This window comes from Nelumbo nucifera, chromosome 1 (assembly GCF_055504915.1).
Source record: "Nelumbo nucifera cultivar China Antique chromosome 1, China Antique-T2T, whole genome shotgun sequence".
Taxonomy (NCBI): domain Eukaryota; kingdom Viridiplantae; phylum Streptophyta; class Magnoliopsida; order Proteales; family Nelumbonaceae; genus Nelumbo; species Nelumbo nucifera.
In genome coordinates, this window is record NC_142649.1 from 64,216,175 (window position 1) to 64,236,769 (window position 20,595).

The 20,595-nt window shown below is 37.7% G+C and overlaps 1 protein-coding gene across 1 annotated transcript in view; it reads right to left on the reverse strand.

Annotated features, from left to right (window-relative positions):
- The window catches only part of LOC104594255 (Protein kinase superfamily protein), a 32,866-nt gene extending 12,271 nt beyond the window's left edge, over positions 1–20,595 (reverse strand). The window contains exons 1-13 of the mRNA XM_010254474.3: positions 20,412–20,595; positions 18,926–19,519; positions 18,597–18,740; positions 18,380–18,505; positions 17,543–17,630; positions 16,246–16,339; positions 15,672–15,765; positions 15,422–15,476; positions 15,196–15,287; positions 2,058–2,228; positions 882–938; positions 644–727; positions 143–227 (exon numbers count right to left, since the gene is read on the reverse strand). Of these exons, the coding sequence (XP_010252776.1) occupies positions 143–227; positions 644–727; positions 882–938; positions 2,058–2,228; positions 15,196–15,287; positions 15,422–15,476; positions 15,672–15,765; positions 16,246–16,339; positions 17,543–17,630; positions 18,380–18,505; positions 18,597–18,740; positions 18,926–19,504 (1,669 nt within the window). The 5' untranslated portion in view covers positions 19,505–19,519; positions 20,412–20,595. The remainder of the gene's footprint in view (positions 1–142; positions 228–643; positions 728–881; positions 939–2,057; positions 2,229–15,195; positions 15,288–15,421; positions 15,477–15,671; positions 15,766–16,245; positions 16,340–17,542; positions 17,631–18,379; positions 18,506–18,596; positions 18,741–18,925; positions 19,520–20,411) is intronic.

The window sequence follows — 20,595 nt, forward strand, 5'->3', positions numbered from 1 at the left end:
CCAAATTTGGGTCACAGAATATGAGAAAATGTAGTATTCCCTTGCACTAAAAACATGAACTCATGCATAACTAGAGCAAGGGAATTGGTAAAAATGCATTCAAATTAGTGCCAAGTTGCAGGTGCAAAATGCAGACTTCAACCTTCAAGTGTTGAAAATGCCCTTATGACGAATGTAAAGGTGGAAGGAAAGCGGAATGGCTGATCTGTTGCAATTGCAAATAAATCCTGCAAAGAAATGCCACAGAAATTAAGAGGTTCTGTATACAATGCAATTACTAAAATGATACAGTTGACCTTCATGCGTTTCATGCTTAATGAAAGAGAATGACAGAATAAAATATCATATATGAAGTTTTATGTCTATGCTTACATCACCAATGAGAGTAGTTCTAGTTGATTTATGTTTGATGAAATTAAAGCAGGTCTGAGTTTAAGTTTCTATTTTCCACATCAGTCTAAATTCATTGTTATAGCATCTATTGAGAAGGGAATAATGATATATATTAAAAAACTCAATTCCTATAAAAATAATTATAGGTTAATTCAGTAAACATAAACAATTTAATACATCAAATCCTCAATTGCTCAAATTGAATTTTTGAACTAATTTCTTCTCCAAGGTTTATTAAATCTTTGCATACCTCACCAATGGTGGACAAAGTCTGCTCCTGATCTGGTGTCTGACTTAATAAATTATCCAAGAAAAACTGCACAGATCTCCTTACCTGTGTATACATCATGAAATAAAGGGGAACAATTTAGTGCTTGGAAGACTCATTTTTTAACCACAACGCAAGCCAACTGCATTTCTTCTACGAAGAAATGGTTTCGACCCTTTTCTTTAAATGAAAAAGATGTTAAGTAAAAATACTGCCATACTGATGACATGTCTCCTGTGGGCTGTAGTGCTTCAAGTTCTATGAGACTTTGCATAACCTGCAGGGTAGCAGCTCAAAAATTGAAACCAATTCTGGAAATGCGAACAAACTTGATGTATTTCATTTTGGTAAGTAATCAATCTTTGACATTTCAGGGCATTTGAATGTACACTTGTCCAATAGTTTATAGATGTGTAATGGAACTAGAAGAAAATTGTCTCCAAATACATCAAAATTGATAAAAGAACCTTGTAGATGGCTTTAAACAATTATAATTTGGAAATTGGAATATTAAAGGAAATGCCAGAAATGTATGTCTAAAGCCTCATTTCTAAGTGAAAGTACCCAGATATCCTTCCAGCATAAGTCTAACCATGAAATGGCCATCCATTATTATGATGGTAACTTCACATGCAGTTTTTTGATAATTACAGAAAACATAATCAATTTGAATTCAAAGAAGTTGAACTATTTTGTAAGATACTTCTAGATTAATCAATTAGATATTGATCCACTCTCACAAATCCAGAGAAAAATGCATACCATGTTATCATTGCGCAGATGTCAGAGTATTATAAGAATGAGCTGAAGCAATCCATTGAATAGAAACTTATATGAAATCTTCACCATTTTTTTTCAATATTTCCTTGTGTTCCCCCAAAATCCAATTAATCGGAAGCCATGGAATATGAATAGTGATCTGAGGCTCTAAGCATAGGGAAATTTATCAGATTTTGACCTCCCCCCCCAAGGCAATCAAAGGAAAATGCAAACACACATACATAGAACTTATCTCCATTCACAATTAAATGCTACATTTACAACAAATCATACTTTCCAAAGGTTTTAAGCTGATAGATTGTTTAAGAATGGTTGCATTTAGTAGTTACTTTTTTGAATGACATGAACTTTAACACTAACTGTACATTTTGCAAACCATTATCTTGAGTTGTAACTTAACAGATGTAAGGGTATGGCACAGCTTCAGAATGAGAATATGAAAGAGGCATTAATTCATAAATATGAAACAAGTGAAATGATAGATTAATGTTGCCATGTAATAAATAGAAATTTTGTCCTTGTCATCAATTTCTGCAAATTCAATTATACAAATGATAAGCTCGGTATTAGAGTTAGATGTAGCAATATTGCATTATTTAAATGGTAAACCACATACCTTTTTTGCATCTTTTTCATAAACTGCATAGAACAGATCAAGCAATCTTTCTCGTGTGAAAGATTTTATCTCTCCCATCATACCAAAGTCATAATAAATGAGTGCTCCATCCACATCAATTGCAAGATTTCCAGGGTGAGGATCAGCATGAAAGAACCCAGTTTTCAGTATCTGAACCAGTCAAGATGAAATAATAAGTGCAGCCTCAATATGAAATAAATGCTTATTAAATGACATTTTTATATTTAAAATATTCTTAAGGAAATTTTATCCATCCATTTTAGGCAATGATCTGCATTGAAGGATATCAAAGAGCATAGAACTACTACACACAAATGAAGAAGAGAAAAGCCAAGATAAATGTCTACAAGGAGACTAGGTTGAAAGGGAAAAATAAAGGAAATTGACGGGTACAGAGTATGGTACACAGGAGTAAATTGACAGGGATTGGGGTAGGATTAATGTAATTAGTGCTTTGACCCCTTAAATAGGATTAAGAAGAATTTTTGGAATAACATCAATGGGCTATTCCAAAGAATTTAAATGGTTAGAGAAATATTATACAAGGACACTTAAAATGGTGCATCAGATATAATAGGATGGCTTGAAGGTGTTAGCAGACAGTTTTTGGCATGGGGTGACTACCCTCTAAATTGAGAGATCAATGTATAGCCATTTTAAGTATTGGGTACTGCAAATAACAGTAGGGGTGCAGTGTTGGACTGGCAGCCTGAAACTAAACTGTACATCAAGTACAGAATATATAAATTTGTAAAATACATGCTGTGCATTTCTTGACACCACTAATAAAAGGATTGACAAATAGTCAATTGCTGATAAAGATGGTACAGTGCATGAAGGAGTTGGATTTTTGGAAATAAATGAGGTGAGAATTTATTGATTTGCAATAAAATTAGTTCTAGCAACACAAATACACACATACATATGCATATACATAATATATATCTATATATGTGTACACACACACACACACACACATATAGGAAGAAATATGACAATTTGATGACCTTCAAAGTGGATAGTGCAAGGAAGATGAAACAAGAAGTTATAAAGGTTGATCTAGAGGATAGTGCAAGTACATGATCATATGACAAAGATTGGTGGCCTTTGATTTTTGGATGTTTGCATTAAAAGATGGGAGAAAAGTGAAGTGAGCAAAGGTGCCTAACAGTTAGGCAGTGGATCTAAAAGGATAAAATGGTACTAATTAAGGTAAATTAATAATTGAGGGGAAAAGAATTAAAAAGATGGAGTTAGTAACATGTAAAGTAAGGTGACTAATTATATAACAAGAGTAACAAAAGGGGTTTTGGAGACTTCCTCTTGAGAAAGAAAAGCTGTGGGAAAAGGTAGTGGTGAGCATCCATGGGCTAGTGGCAAATGGCTGGGCACTGGAATTAGAGCAAGGATGTCAAGGGCATCACTGTGGAAATCCATCAAAGCCATCCTTCCATTGTTCTTGCCTTGGATCAGGTATGATTTGCATTCAGGGAACCGTATTGAATTTTGGGAACAAGTATGGGTGAGGAACTCTCCTTTGAAGGAGCAGTTCCCTTCTTTGTTTGCTCTGTCTCTTTATAAACTTGAGCCTATTTCAACCTTCTTGGTTCCTTCTAACTCAAGGTTTGGGTTTGATTGGGATTTGAGAGTTAGAAGGGCAATCAGAGATTCTGAGCTAAATGGTACCTTGCCTCTTTTGGGTGTTCTAGGTGGGGTATTTTTGGATATCTCCCAAGTTGATAAAAGAATTTGGACCCCCACTCCTCATGGTTTGTTTACTTGCTCACCTTTCTTCAATTCCATAACCCAACTGGCAGCTAGTGGGGGTTTATCTTTTCCTGTTAAAGAGGTGTAGAGAAAACCTATTCCTCCGAGGATTGGATGTTTTTGTTGGAAACTTTCTCATCTTTCTTCAATTCCATAACCCAACTGGCAGCTAGTGGGGGTTTATCTTTTCCTGTTAAAGAGGTGTAGAGCAAACCTATTCCTCCGAGGATTGGATGTTTTTGTTGGAAACTTGCTTCAAAGAAAAAAGACCGAAGAGTTGTTTGTCTCCTTATTGGTGCCTTCTTTGTAAGGTTGATGGTGAGAGTTGCTATCATTTATTGATTTCCTGCTCCTTTGTTAAAGGTTTATGGAAATGGTTTTTTTCTTTGTTTGGTTGCAGGTGGGCCCCTCCACCAGATGTGAAAAGCTTGTTTGCTCCGTCCTTCCTCAGATTGCCTAAGAAAAGAGGAAGAATAATGTGGCATTGCATGAGGGCTGCTATCATATGGACTGTTTGCTGAAATAGAGCTGTCGAATGAGAGAAGAAGAAGAAGAAGAAGATATGAGATGGGCGGCAGAATTAGTTCTCAGCCAGCCCTAATCAATTATATATAACAACATTACATAATGTTACATAAATAGACCAGAATGCCCTGATTAGTGGAGGGACACCTAGTCAAATAAACACTAAATAAGATTAGGCCCAGTAACTAAGGCCCAATAACTAATGACTTAAGACCCAACAAGGATAAACATACAAATTAAGACAGCCGAACCAACACTCCCCTCAAGCTAAGCATGGATGTCAATCATGTTTAGCTTGCCAAGTAAGTCCAAGAATTTCACTGTAGCTAGCCCTTTAGTCAGAACATTTGCAATCTGCATCTCGGAGGGAGTATAAGGGATGCAAAGTTCTCCTGAGACGATTCTTTCTCTGACAAAGTGACGGTCTATCTCAATATGTTTAGTTCTATCATGTTGCACTGGGTTATTTGCAATGTTGATGGCAGCCTTGTTGTCACAGTACAACCTGAGAGGACACTCAATCTTTATTCCAAGTTCACCAAGCAGGATCTTAAGCCATAAAAGTTCAGCAACACCATGAGCCATAGCTCGATATTCGGCCTCTGCACTAGATCTAGCAACCACATTCTGTTTTTTACTCCTCCAAGTAACTAAATTTCCTCCAACAAAGGTGTAGTACCCAGAAGTAGACTTCCTGTCCCCAACTGAGCCAGCCCAATCTGCATCAGTATATCCTTCAACTTCAATTTTACTGTTTTTTCTGAACAAAATCCCTTTCCCCGGGCAAGACTTCAAATATCTGAGGATCCTTTCCACAGCTTTCATGTGAGGGATTTTAGGAGTGTGCATGAACTGACTGACAACATGTACAGCATAAGCAATGTCAGGGCGAGTGAGGGACAGGTAAATCAACTTCCCCACCAGCTTTTGGTATCTTTCCTTATCAAGGTAGTCCTCTCCTACTGACTCCTGTAGACCATGATTCTGTTCTATTGGAGTATCTGCTGGCCTACACCCCATCATGCCTGTCTCTTGAAGAAGATCAAGGATGTATTTCCGCTGACATATATAGATGCCCTCTTTGGATCTTGCAACTTCAATCCCAAGAAAGTATCTCAGTTGGCCCAGGTCTTTGATCTCAAATTCAGCAGCCAAGACCTCCTTTAGACTTTTAATCTCTTCCTGATCATCCCCTGTAATTACCATATCATCCACATATACAATAAGTGCTGTAAGTTTGCCATTTTTCTTCCTTATGAATAGGGTATGATCTGCCCCACTTTGAGTGTAACTCCCTTTCTTCATGGCCCCACATAGCTTCTCAAACCAAGCTCGAGGGGACTGCTTAAGGCCATATAGGGCTTTTCTCAGTCTACATACCTTCTTGCCAAACCCATAACCTGGTGGAGGATCCATGAAAAACTCTTCATGCAGGTCACCATTCAAGAAAGCATTCTTCACGTCCAACTGATGTAGCTCCCATGAGAAATTTGCAGCTAATGATAATAGAACTCGGATTGTGTTGAGTTTTGCCACCGGAGCAAAGGTTTCTTTGTAGTCAATCCCTTCTTTTTGAGTGAACCCTTTTGCTACCAGTCTAGCCTTGTACCTTTCAATGGATCCGTCCTCCCTATGCTTCACAGTGAACACCCACTTGCATCCAACAGTGCCTTTCCCTTCTCGTAGATCCACTAATTCCCAAGTCCCTGCTTTCATTAAGGCCTTCATTTCTTCATCCATAGCCTCTTTCCATTTTGGGTCAGATACTGCCTCAGAATACCTGGTAGGAACATGCACAGAAGAGAGAGCAGACACAAAAGAACAATAACGGGGAGACAAATGTGAGTAAGACACAAAATCAGCAATGGGGTGTCTGATAGTACAAGAACGGGTAGACTTACGAAGGGCAATAGGAAGATCCAAGTCAGAGGAACTGATAGGATTACCTTGAGTTTCTGAGACAGGTTGATCCGAGTCCAATTGGTTGTTGTCATAAGTTACAGGGCCCTTCTTCCTTCTGTTGTAGGTGATTCTGATATCTCTTTGCAACCTGCTTGAGTCTTCAGTAACATCTGCAACATCACTAGATTCACCCGGGATACTACAACTAGGTGGATCAGGAGGAGAAGATGGAAGGTCTGAGGTAGAGAGAGGCACAAAGAAAGGGGAACAGAAGAATCCTCTTCAATCCCACTAGTCTCCCCCTGAAGAGGATTCTGGGAAGAATGAAAATAGGATTGAGACTCAAAGAATACCACATCCTTTGTAACATATTTTTTCTTGGTGACTGGATCATAACACTTGTATCCCTTCTGAGTAGGAGAGTACCCCCAAAAGATTCCCTTTGTAGCCCTAGGATCCAATTTGGTCTTCTTCAGATCCTTGACATGTATAAAGCATACACACCCAAAGACTCTCGGTGGAAGAGAAAAGTCAGGAAGATGAGGGCAAAGAACAGAGAAAGGAGTTTTCATCCCCAATACCTTGGATGGCATTCGATTTATCAGGTATGATGCAGTAAGGATTGCTTGAGACCAATAGTTTTTTGGAACTTTGTGCTGAAATAGTAAGGCTCGAGCAGTCTCCAATAGGTGCCTATTCTTGTGCTCAGCAACCCCATTCTGTTGGGGGGTACTAGCACAAGATGACTGATGAATCATTCCAGCATCCTCCATAAACAGATTCAAGGACCTTTCAAAGTATTCTGCAGCATTATCTGACCTGAATTGTTTGATTTTCGTGCCAAACTGTGTTTCAATCATTTTGCAAAAAGTCATGATTACCCGCGACACTTCTTCTCGTGTTTTTAATAAGTAGATCCATGTGCATCGAGAATAGTGATCAATAAAACTGATAAAATATCGAAAGCCATCAACAGAAATAATGGGAGAGGGGCCCCAAACATCAGAGTGGACTAAGTCAAAAGAAGCTTGAATTTCATTACTCGAAGTTGAATAAACAGTTCTACATTGCTTTGATAGTTGACAGACTTCACAAAATAACTCTTGACTTGAAACACCTTTGAATAATTCTGGAAACAATACTTCCGATGATGAAAACGGTAAATGACCTAGCCTAGCATGCCACAGATGTAAACTAGCTATTGACTCCACATTGGACTGACTACTAGTAGCAGATGTTTGTAATGCCGAACTGATGTCTGCATCAAGGTAGTAGAGACCTCCATACTCATGACCGCTCCCAATCGTTCTCTTCGTCAATCTGTCCTGAAAGACACAATGGGTAGGAAAAAAGGTTATGCTACAATTCAAATTTTTGGTAAGCTTTGAAACAGATAAGAGATTTGAAGAAAGATTGGGAACATGCAAGACAGATTTAAGTGAGAGGTCCTTGCTTAGGTCAACCACTCCCTTCCCAGAGATGGTAGAGAGAGAACCATCAGCAACCCTCATTTTATCTTGGCCAGACATTAAATGATAGGAAGAAAATAGGGAAGACATGTGTGTCATGTGGTCAGTTGCACCAGAATCAATAATCCAAGAGACAATACCTGATCTGGCAAGGGAGGAGTATGGAAGAGAATTGGTCCTTAGACGGGCTAGGGCCCTGCTAAGTACCTCTACCTCATCGGCAGTAAAACCCAAGGACCCGGTTCCGGGGGAATTAGTAGTCTGTCCCATGGAAGAGGAAGTAACTGTGGATGAGTGTTTTGAACCATCATCACTGTGACCCGTAGCCAGATTCACACTTGCAGATTGACCTTTCTGATGCTTCTTATCTTTCCTCAATGCAGCTGGCTTCAAATGCGGATGGAGAACCCAACAGGTCTCTTTCACATGCCTTTCCCCTCCACAGTAGGTGCACTTCAGATGTCTCTTGTTAGAGTGTTTGTTTCCCCTTTGATTTGTAGATATTAAGGCCGAATGTTCCACAGACTGTTCAGCTAGTTTAGTTTGAGTATCAACTTGCATCTCTTTTCTCCTCACCTCTTCATTCCTCACAAGGTAGTAAACATGATGTAAGTCTGGCATTTCATCCCTTCCCAGAATTTGGGACCTTATGCTCTCATATATAGGATCTAGGCCAGCCAGAAATTTAAATGCTCTACCCTCTTCAACTTGTTTGTCATGCTTTTCCTTGTCTCTGGCATTCTCCCAATCAATAATAAGGTGGTGATCTAACTCTTCCCATAGTCCTTCTAGTGTAGCAAAATATGTTGCAACACTCATATCTCCTTGCCTCAAGGCAGTAATGTCTTGATTCAGTCTGTAAATTCTTGCATTGTCCTTTTTCTGCCCATAGGTTTTAGAAACCTTTTCCCATATCTTGGCAGCCGTGGAGAAATGTTGAACAGTCCTAGCTACTCTTGGAGTCATTGAGGCAAGTAGCCAGGACATAACTGTAGCATTCTCCTTGCGCCAAGCTGCATATTCAGCACTCCCCACTTCGGGTTCCTTCTTCTGCCCGTCCAAGTAACCGGTGAGTTCCCGGGATGTGATGAACAACATGGCTGAGACAGACCATTCTCTAAAGTTGTACTCATCCAACAACACACTTGTGATCTGTAGGCTGTGCAAATTTGGATTCTCCAAATTAGGAGACCTCCCACAAGCCCTAACATTTCTAGAAGACACTTCCCCGGATATGGAAGACATCTTCTCCTACTCGTAAAGTCAAGACTGTAAACACAATATATAATGAACTGTTTCACACTTACGGAGCTTGCTGCACTATAAACTCAGTCCTGAGAACCCGACACAGAGCTGAAACACCGAGTACTACATTGCACACTGTGCCCTAATTACTGCTGTCGTAGATTATAATCTGTTGTGCTACCTTCTGCTGTGTTCTAATCACTGCTGCCGCAGCCTGCAACTTGCTGTGTTAGCTTCTACTGTGTGCTAAGCACTGCTATCTCAGGTTATACTCTCACCCACGAACAGCTCTAGGACTGCTGAGATTCGTCCTTTCTCCTAGATCTATTTTACACAGATCTATCTTAGCCGAATGGCTACAATCTGCTGTACTGCATCTATTAGGGCATCAGCCTCTGGGTCTATCTCCCCTTGGGCCCTACAACCAAGGGAAACCCTAGATGTAGGTCCAGCTGTGTTCTGCGACCAACCCTAGGGTTTCTTTGCAGCAACCAAGAAAAAGAAGAGAGAGAGTTAACTGCAAGTAGAAGAAAAAGGCGGCTGCTGAAACCAGTCAAAAGATTAGTGCTCTAATACCATGTTTGCTGAAATAGAGCTGTCGAATGAGAGAAGAAGAAGAAGAAGAAGAAGAAGAAGAAGAAGATATGAGATGGGCGGCAGAATTAGTTCTCAGCCAGCCCTAATCTATTATATATAACAACATTACATGATGTTACATAAATAGACCAGAATGCCCCTGATTAGTGGAGGGACACCTAGTCAAATAAACACTAAATAAGATTAGGCCCAATAACTAATGACTTAAGACCCAACAAGGATAAACATACAAATTAAGGCAGCCGAACCAACATGGACCATTGGGAAGAAAGAAATTTCAGACTATTCTCAGGGAAGGAGACAAACAAGGAAGCTATTCAGGAGGTGATTTGTCTCAGGGTTATGCATTGGCCACAAGTCTTTGGAACTCTTTAATAATGTATCAATAGATGACTTGTCCAGAAATTGGAGAGAAGTTGCTTTCTCAGCCCCGGATTAAGGTTGAAAAGGCTCTAAGGAATGTGACTAAAGCGAAAGGCTTTATATCTGATATGTCTCAATAGAAGCTTGGAAATCAATGGAATAGGTGGAGTAGTTGAGTAAACTATTTATTAAGATAATGAGATAGGGAAATGGTTGATCAATAGAGGAAGAAATGGTTGATGAATAGAGGAAGAACACCACAATTATAGTATTAAAAAAGTTTCCCCAACTATATTGGATAAGCTTATGGAAGAACCTAGGTGTAGCTCCAATGGATGATAAAATGAGTAAAAGTAGACTAAGATGGTTTGGACGTGTGTAGAGAAGACCGTATACAACACCAATAAGAGGAAGTGACCTTTTACAAGTTGAAGGGGCTTGAAGAGCTAGGACCAGGCCAAAAAGGAAATGGGTTGAAGTAGTGAGAGATGATTTAAGGGCCCACAGTTTAACAACGGATATGGTATTGAACAGGACGGAATTGCAAAACAGTATTCATGTGGCTGAGACCCTATATAATTCAGATGTTGGCTTAGATGATGATGATGATGATGATGTTGGATAAGCTAGCTTCAAGCATAGACTATGACATGGAATAAGCTTACTAGAAAACCTAGTGTTGTAAGACTTGGACCAGACACATAACTAGAATGTTTGCCAGGTTGTGGTTCAAACGGTTTGACACATAACATGAATCATATAAATAATATATATGTGTGTGTGTGTTTAATTTATATAGAGAAAAAGCATATCATATGGCTCCTTGAAAGTGGGATTTGGGAGGAAATAGGAGCTCCAATTAGTTAAGTTGACCTACTTAATGATATGTAAGATGGTCCAGTGACTACTGTCAAACCATCTATACAAAAGAACCTTTCATAGCCCCCATTTTGTGTGCATTATTCGTAGATGAGTTGATATAAAAATTACCTAAGATGGTCCAATGGTGTACGTTGTTGGCTAATCACACAATACGAACTAATGAAACCAAAGCAATGTTAAGTACAAAGCTCAAAATAAGATAGATAGGAGTAAGATAGAATATACAAGCACAAGAACAAGGTATTGAGTCTGACAGAGGCTACTTTGTGCAAAAAGTAAACAAAAAAAAATTGGTTCTGTATCCAGTCCACCTCTCCCAAGACCAGAGGTAACTAGGACCAACATTGGGTAATGGCATTGTACTTAATGATATACGTGATGGTCCAGTGACTACTGTCAAAACATCTATACAAAAGAACCTTTTTGCACAAAGGGCCAACTCTTAGCCACCATTTTGTGTGCATTATTCATAGATGATTTGATAATAAAAATTACCTAAGATAGCCCCATGGTGTATGTTGTTTGCTAATCACACAATACAAACTAATGAAACCAAAGCAATGTTAAGTACAAAGCTCAAAATATGGAGAGATGATTTAGAATCAAAAGGTCTTAAGATGGATAGGAGTAAGATAGAATATACAAGTACAAGAACAAAGTGTTGAGTTTGAGAGAGGCCACTTTGTGCAAAAAGTAAACAAAAAAAAAAAAGGTTGGTTCTGTATCCAGTCCACCCCTCCCAAGACCAGAGGTATCTAGGGCCAACATTGGGTAATGGCATTGTACAATTAACACAAAATATATGCAGTGTAACTAACAACAATAATGAGTTTTTTGCTACCTCGATTCAATAATCCATAGTGATGGAGGGACCTAAGAATTTTAGTCAAAAAATTAGATTGGGATGGATGAAGTGCATGCCACTTAGGTTGAAATTGAAGTTCCATGAGACAACAACAATGCTAATAATGCAGTAAGTAGTACGAAGGAGAGTATGACACAATCAAGAAGCAAGACATCCATAAGATGAGTGTAGTAGACCTGGTCATGGGCCAGGTAGTTTGATGGGCTAGCCTGGCCCTTCCTGTTCTATATCAGGCTTGGACAAAGTTTTAAGCCCACGGGCTCTAAACACCATGCCCTACTATTTTTTGGGCTGGGCTCAGGCTTTCCCAAATAAGCTCATCCCAATAATATTATATAATAAAAAATAAAAAATATAAATACTATATAATATATATCATAAAATGTAGAGATGTAGAGCAGTAATTATTAGTGTGGTTCGACTTCATGTTTGTCTTTGTTTTATGTTAGTTATGGCAGTTTACTTTTCTTTTTCTTTTCTTACGTAGGCAGCAGGGGCATTAGTGGAACTACACTAATGTTTTAAATTGCAAACATATAAATAGATGTGTGGGGCGGCAAGTCTAGCCTAACTGCACTCTTTTCTCATTCTCTCTTCTCCTTCTCTTCTCTCTCTTCTCTTCTCTTCTTTGTCTTTGTTTTACCTGGAAGGAGTGGCTGATAGATTTCTGTTTACTCAGAATTTTTTCTAGGGTTTTCCTAACCCTACGATCGGTTCTCTGATTTCAGGCTTATTATCTTGACTGTTAAAGATCTCATATTGGTTAATCTTGATTGTTAGTAATTTCTGAGTGACTGTTACATTGTTTTCAGCAAAGAAAAGGCTGTACTCTGTGGTTTCTTCTTGAAAATTGAGACTTCTTGGTAGTTTAATGGAGATGGCTGGAAATGAGTTAAAGACGCAAAGGGAAGCTCCGTTGTACTTCATCTACTACTAATTGTATTTCCCAGGTCCTTTCTTATGGTCATCTTTCACCATCCTATAAGTCTTTTTTGGCATCTATTGCTGCTATTTCTACTCCTAAAACAATGCAGGAAGCCTTATTGGTACCTGAGTGAAAAGATGCAATGAAAGTCGAAATGGATGCTTTCATTAAAAACAATATATTGGAGTTAGTTGACCAACCTAAAGGGAAGAAACTGGTTGGGTGTTTATAGTAAAACACAATGTTGATGGCTCTATTGAGAGATATAAGGCCAAATTGGTTGCACAGTTACACAAACTTATGGCATAGATTATTTGGAGACTTTTGCACCAGTAACCAAGATGAACACTATCAAAGTCTTACTGTCTATTTTAGCAAATTTCCCATGGCCACTATTCCAGATGGATGTTAAGAATGCCTTCCTCAATGAGTCAATGGTGATCTACAAAAGGAGGTGTACATGGAGTTACCTCCTAGATTCTAAGTACATAAGTAGGGAAGAAGGTGTGCCAGATGAAGAAGGTTTTATATGGACTAAAACAATCTCCAAGAGCCTACTTTTATAGATTTAGATGGACTTTGGAAAAATTTGACTATATGCAAGCCCAATCAGATCATGCGCTTTTCATTAAGAAAATGGACTCCTTGACTCTACTTGTTGTATATGTGGATGATATTATGGCAACAGGGAGTGGTATTAATGAGGTTGACTCTATTAAGCAACTACTTCACCAAGAGTTTGAAGTGAAAGACTTGGGAGAACTACATTATTTCTTGGGCATTGAGGTAGCTCGGTCTAAACATAGCATTTTGTCTCCCACAGAAAGTATGTTCCTAAACTTTTGGAAGAAACTGGGAAGTTAGGAATTGAACCTGCTGAAACACCTATTGAATAGAATCATAAGATAAGAGCAGAAGGTGGAGAGTCCCTTGAAGACAAAGTTATGTTTTAACAATTGGTTGGGAAACTCCTCTATCTTTGTCTAATATGACTAGACATTTCTTATGTTGTTAGCGTTGTTAGTATATGCATTCCCTCAGAACCACTCGCCTCTTATAGTTGAGAAGATACTTGCATACTTGAAGAGATGTCCAGACAGAGGCATACTCTTCAAAAATAATGGTCACATGAAGATAGAAGTATACACATATGTTGATTGGGCTGGGTGTGTTGATGATCGGGGATCTACCTTTGAATATTGTGATTTTGTAGAGGGAAATATTGTTTCTTGGAGAAGTAAGAAACAAAATGTTATTACTTGTTCCGGTGTTGAAGTTGAGTATAGATCCTGGCTAACGGTATAGCTGAAGTGTTATGGTTGAGATCCTTATTTGAGGAGTTGGGTATTGCTTATGAGAAGCACTTGATGTTGTATTGTGATAATCAAGCCACCATTAACATTGCTCATAATCCGATACAGCATGACAGAACTATACATATTGAAATGGATCAACATTTTATTAAAGAGAGAGAGAGTTGCTTCTCAAGGAGTGTGTCTTCCATATATCGCCTTTGATATGCAACTTGTTGACCTCTTCACTAAGGCAATTACAAAGATCAAGTTGGAAATAGATTTACGCAAGTTGGGAATGACTAATATCTATTTCCAACTTGAGGGGGAGGATGTAGAGATGTAGAACAGTAATTATTAGTGTGGTCCCACTTCATATTTGCCTTTGTTTTAGGTTATTTATGTTAGTTATGGCAGTTTAGTTTTCTTTTTCTTTTCTTATGTAGGCGGAAGGGGCATTACTGGGACCACTAATGTTTTAAATTGCAAACATATAAATAGATGAGTGGGCGGCAAGGAAAGTCTAGCCTAACCACTCTTTTCTCATTCTCTCTTCTTCTTCTTCTTCTTCTTCTTCTCTTCTCTCTCTTCTTCTCGTCTATTCTCTGCTTCTTTCTTCTTTTTCTTATTGGATTCACATCAGAAGATAAACTATTCTCAAGTTATAAGAATAAAATTAATAGTGAAAAAAAGTATTATATGTATTATAATATATAGAATATTATATAATATATAATTTATTATTATAATTAATATATTATAAAATATTTGTCTAGATTGGGCTTCGGGCTTTATATAGGACTCAGGCTCAGGCTTGGTCATTTTTTGTTTATAAAGAGAAAAAGCACAGCCTGGCCCGGCCCATGGACAGGTCTAGAGTATAGTAGTGGGGATATTGAAGCAAATCGATGGCAATACTTGAAAAGATAGAACTACAAGTGGGTGCAACCAAGGAAACCTAGGATTTTCCCCAATAGGTGATAAAATGAGGGAAAGTAAACAAAAATGGTGTGGCATGTGTGGAGGAAGACATGCTACATTTATGAGGCATGACTGAATGCAAGTTGAGATTGATAAAAGAGCTAAAGGAAGGCCGGAAAGGACATAGGTGGAAGTCACGAGGAAAAAAACTGAGGAATTCACAATCCAATAGAGGATATGACTTATAGAACAGAATGGCAACTCAGGATTTGTATGCCCAACTCCAAAATGGCTAAGGCTTTATTAAGTTGTGTTTAGTTTGAATCAATCTCGTCTTTTCACATCACATGTAATGGTTCTTAACCTGAATCAAGTATGACTCAATTGCTCGTGAAGAAATTTGAGAACGATCATAGCCCCTTGCATCTATCATATCCAATTTGTTGATCTTGACACCTGCTCACGAAAGTAAAGTATCAACCAAACATCAATCTTCTTACATTTTAAACTAAAACTATAAATCTACAATAAGTTAATAACCAATATCAACTTGAACCACATAAAACATGTAATATGTTATAGATTGAAACCTGGAACATACTCCAGTGTCAACACTTTTGTGGCAGTATAATCCCAGAATACCAACTACCAGGAAAAAAAACAAGAAAAAAGAAAAAAGTGTAAGCCTTCTATAATGATAAAAATCTAGTTGAAAAGTAGCTTTTCATTCACTACCAAGTCAAGTATTCCTGTGGCGTTATAATCCCCAATAGGTTAGCAGACAAAAATTAATAACTAAAAATTGAATAAGCATTGCTAGTCTTGTCACAAGAAACATACAGGTACGCGGACCCACTTAACATTTCGAAAATCCCGGCGGAATCGATCAGCATTTTTTCCTTCATTTATGTAATCAATTTCCTGATACAAAATCCTGCAATTGAGAAGAATGAAAAAAATTGGATAATGAATTAGAACAGCAAGAGAAAATTAATTTTCGAAGACATATACATACACCTTAATTTTCCCGTCACTAAAGTTGTGTTTGGTTTGAAGGAAAAGGCAGGGAAAGGTATTTGTATAGGTTTTCCTACCTTTCCATTCAAACCAAACACTGCCTAAAGGAGGTTTCAAATGTATATGTACTATCTCTACAGGTCAATAGCTCATGTCAGAAGCATCACATATTGCCATACAGAGTAATTCCTATGCTCTCAAACTTAAACATATAAAAAGAAAGTTTCTTAGATCATATGATTTATCCTAAAAATTTCACCATAGAAGTAAACCTGAAAATGATCGTAATAAATTAGTATATTGAAAAACTAAATGATAGATCTTATTCAACATGTTGTTCCAAATAGCAAAACAAATATCCAGAACATGGCTTTTTTTGTTTTTGATTTTTACTTACGTAGCACATTCTTCATATATACCAATCCAATCTCGTGTGGGACCTCCGAAGGTCTCACTTCTTTGAAAATACTCAGCAATTAGCTTCAAATTTCCTGAAAAAAAAAGAGAACCATTAATTAAGATAATCAAACTGACAAAACCAAAGATAAGCTCATTGATCCATGTCAGACATGAAATATCTGTCCTTCAACCAGGTTTATGTGTTAATTGTTAACACCTAACAAGCATCACAATCAGCAATAGCAATGTTTTAAAACATGGAGGCATGACGCGAGGCATTCCAGTACTTGGAAGCGTGAGGCGTATTTTAGAACATAAGAGGCATAAGCCTCCTTAAGAGGAGGGGGATGAGAAGGAAGGAGACCGAGGAGGAAGGAGGAGGATCTCATTAATCCTTATTTTTAATAAAAATATGTTATATTAAGAAGAACGAAGATGCATAACACTCACTGAAACTTTCTTTCCCCTTCTCTTTCCTTCTCTTTCCTTCCCTTCCCATCCCTTTTCATTTCTTTCTTTTCTCTTTTTTCCTTCTCTTTCTTTCTTTCTTTTTATTTCCCTTCCCTTCCCTTTCCATTCCTTTCATTTACTTTCTTTTTCCTTTCTTTTTTCTTTGTTTTTTTTTTGTCTTTTTGTATGATCTGTGTGTGAGGTGCGTGAGGTGTATGCCTCTAGCATGCCTCATACAAAGAGTATGAGCCGTACACCTCAGAGGTATCATCGCCTCTGGCATACACCTCAGGGTGTTTTGGAGGCACCTTGCAGGCATATGCCCCCCATGCCTTTTAAAAACACTGAGAAATAGCCATGATTCAATGGGCAAGGCATTGTCACGGTGAGATTCATAGGACAACAGATAGAAGAAGATCATACCAATTCCAGAGGATCTGGGACAACCCCTATGTCTTGCTTTTGGAAATAACTAATGCAATGGCTAAAATTCCATGTTTTGCTGAATTCAGCTCCACCACAGAAATGGACCCAATTGATACTAGAGATTGTGGATTGGCCCCTCTCATCTAAATGCAGCCTTAGATAAAAGGGAAAATCCTATTTAATCAGGACCCAAGATGAAATAGTAAAGAAATATTATGCAAATAAGATATGTTAAATGAGTATGTGGTGGCATAAAATGCAGCTTTTAGAAATGTAAAACTAGAAGTTTTTTAAGTCAAAATAAAAACGTAGGGCGCAAATCCTGAATGTTGAACAGTTAAAAAGAGAATATTTTGCATGCACTCTTAATGAAAGGTTAATAAGGAAATGTGAACATGTCAAGAATAATCATTACTCACGTAAATCGATGTCAAAAAGTTTCTTCAGGCCAGGCCTTTGGACTTTCACAACTATTTTCTCTCCATTATGCAGAACAGCACGATGTACCTAAAGGAAATAATCCTCAAATTCAAAGTCAGCCAAGGGAGAAGAATCTCATTATATAAACAATGACACAGCTAGTTAAAAAAAAGCAGAGGTAAAGAGCAATAGTCTTGTACCATTATTATTCACCTTAGATGTTTTTACAAGAGTCATTTCATTTTTTAGCATGCAATCGCCTTTAAAATTTATTTCCTCTTGTTGTCATATCTTTCTCTTTTATTTCTTTTTAACCTCAGTTACTGCATTTTCTGATAGGAAATGACATGTGACTCCTGAGCTTAATACATGCATTCTAATTCTTTTTATTTTATTCAATTATTTATAAATGTGAACAACTGGATTTAAAACTTGGTCTGGTTGCAGAGAAGTACATTAACCAACTGACCCACAGGCACAGATCCCATCCCATATGCCCTGCAGAGTTGTTCTGCTAAAGTGCTAAGAGAATCCCTAAATAACTCTATAAATATTAATCCTTCTTTATCTCTGAATTTCTTTTGTTGTGTTTATTTTGGTGGGAGGGTTAGAGGGGATTTACATCTGCAGGCTGGCAAACAAAGGCCGGAAAGAGGTTGCCATCAACAAAAACCTCTAGTTGTCAACTAGCTGAACAACTGAGTTAAGCCTTATCTTCAAACTAAAAGAGGGGAGATATTATTTTCTAGGGCTACGTATGATGTAATAAAAATTTTCCCATTAACTTTGATGTTAGAACAAATAGAGATATGTGATACTTAAAATGGAGCAAACACCTGACCAAGACTAGCTGCAGCAATTGGCCGATCTTCAAATTCCTTGAATAATAAATCGATTGGAGCTCCCAATTCTTTTTCTATGAAATCTCTTGCTTTCTTGGGCGAAAATGCGGGGACTCTATCCTGCATTATATGAGATAGGAATCATATAACGGTTGAGAAGCAAGGTATCTCAGGCATTACCGGTATAGATATCAATAACCGAGAAGGATACCTGTAACTTAGCAAGCTCATCAACATACTCCCGCGGAAAAAGATCAGACCTTGTTGAGGATAACTGTCCAAGTTTAATAAAAGTTGGCCCAAGTTGCAGTACCTTTTCCCGCAACCATGAAGCAGTTTTTTGCCTTCTATTTTTCTGGGTGACAAAAGAGCTTATGCTTAAGTTAGTACTTCTTTATTATGTTTTGATGTGTATAAGTGGGCCTTCAAGAAGGAGGAAAAAAATGACGAGCATACGATGCATTCCGATATTAAGCAAATTCATAGTGGCAGAAGGGAGTTTGGACAAGAGAACAGCTATACTGGAATAACAAAACTCACTTGCTTATCTTCTGTGAAGCCTCCAAGATATGCCCATTTTTCACTGTCGAAAAGAATACGGACACGAAGGGAAAGAACGAAGGACCACACGTCTATAGTCCTTTGCAAGGAATTATAGTTATCATTCGCCCAACTGAAACCTTCATCTGAGGTTAGAACTTTCAGCTCCTCTGTAAATGGAAGATCTTTAGAGTCTTTGATTTTCGGTGTAACTAGAGCTGGAACAGTGTTTCTTTTAACCAGGCTTGCTCCGTATCCATTAACAACTTGCTTCGAACCATTCACTCTCTCTCCCATATTTATAGAAGAGCTTTTGCTTCTCATCACTTCCTTCGTTGATACCATTTTAGCAGCTCGCCCATTTGTACCCAACTTCTCTGATGATTCCGTTTGCCGCACATTAACTTGAAACCTTAAGAACCTATTAGCTGCAGGGAGTCCATATTCTTGCCTCGCAACATTTTGGAATTTATCACTAGAAATTGATCCTGAGAAACTGAGACAGTCTGCTGCCTTTCCATGATCCATAAACTGAAGGTCGCGGCAATAACAGCCATGAGAAGCCAGTATTGCCGCCATTAAATCTCAAAAAACCTGTAAAAAAACAGAAGAAGAATATAAAACTAAGATAGGAAATTTGGACATCAAAATCATGAGAGAAAATCAGAAGCCAGTAATGCAGCCTTCTAATTTTACTTTAGAAGGCAAGAAGAAAAGTCTAATAGGTAGATACTTCGATCTAAAGATTCAGCCAGTAAATCCAACAACAAAGACAGAACCACACATCAATGTGTTCTTGTAAGGATTCTTCTGTCCACCAAGATTCAGAAAGTTTGCTCAGCAATAAAAAATTAAAATATTCAACGACTGAAATGCATCTTTGATTAAAGTCGGTCAAGAATCTCAAATAATCAAGAAAACACACGAAAAATTAACGTATGTCAGTATTATAGTATCAAACTCCTCTATCTATGAATACAGAGTATGGCAGTAAACTTTAATTTTTTTATTTTTCATATACTTAGCTAAAACAGAGGATAAATTTGCAAGTACAGTAATACAACTTTTATATTTTGAGGTTGAACTGATATGCGGCCTATCTAATACAGAAAATTGTTATTATTCATTAACGCGGCAAGCATTTTTAATAATAAAAAGACAGAACAAGTTAGAAATCTGATTAAGGGAGTCATCCTTCAATTAAGTGGAACTTTTATTGCAAAAGTATGTGCGCTTTTGAAACCTCTGAAGTTCAGAAGATTCAACTAAACACAGATATGTTCAAAACACTCAAAATAATTCGAATCTCAATCAATAAAAACAATCAAAGAGCAGTTAAAACACTTAGAAATTGAAAAGAAAAAAAAAATCAGATCATGCCACATAAAGATTTTTCCCAAGAAAATTATGGTTTCAAAGGAAATTATTCTAAATTTAAACACCGAAACAGATAAATGATTCATCCAACGCTTCTGGTAAACTTCACCTATTCGATCTCTGAAAATCAGAGCATTCGATGTATAATAAGGTTCGGCAAGCAATGTCGAAGCTTATAATGGAACACTGAAGAAGAAGCAGAATTCGATACAACGAGAGTTTGATTGGAGAAGAAGTGAGGAGAGTCCATAATCCATACCGGATTAACAAATTTTCTACAGTGTTTGGGTAAA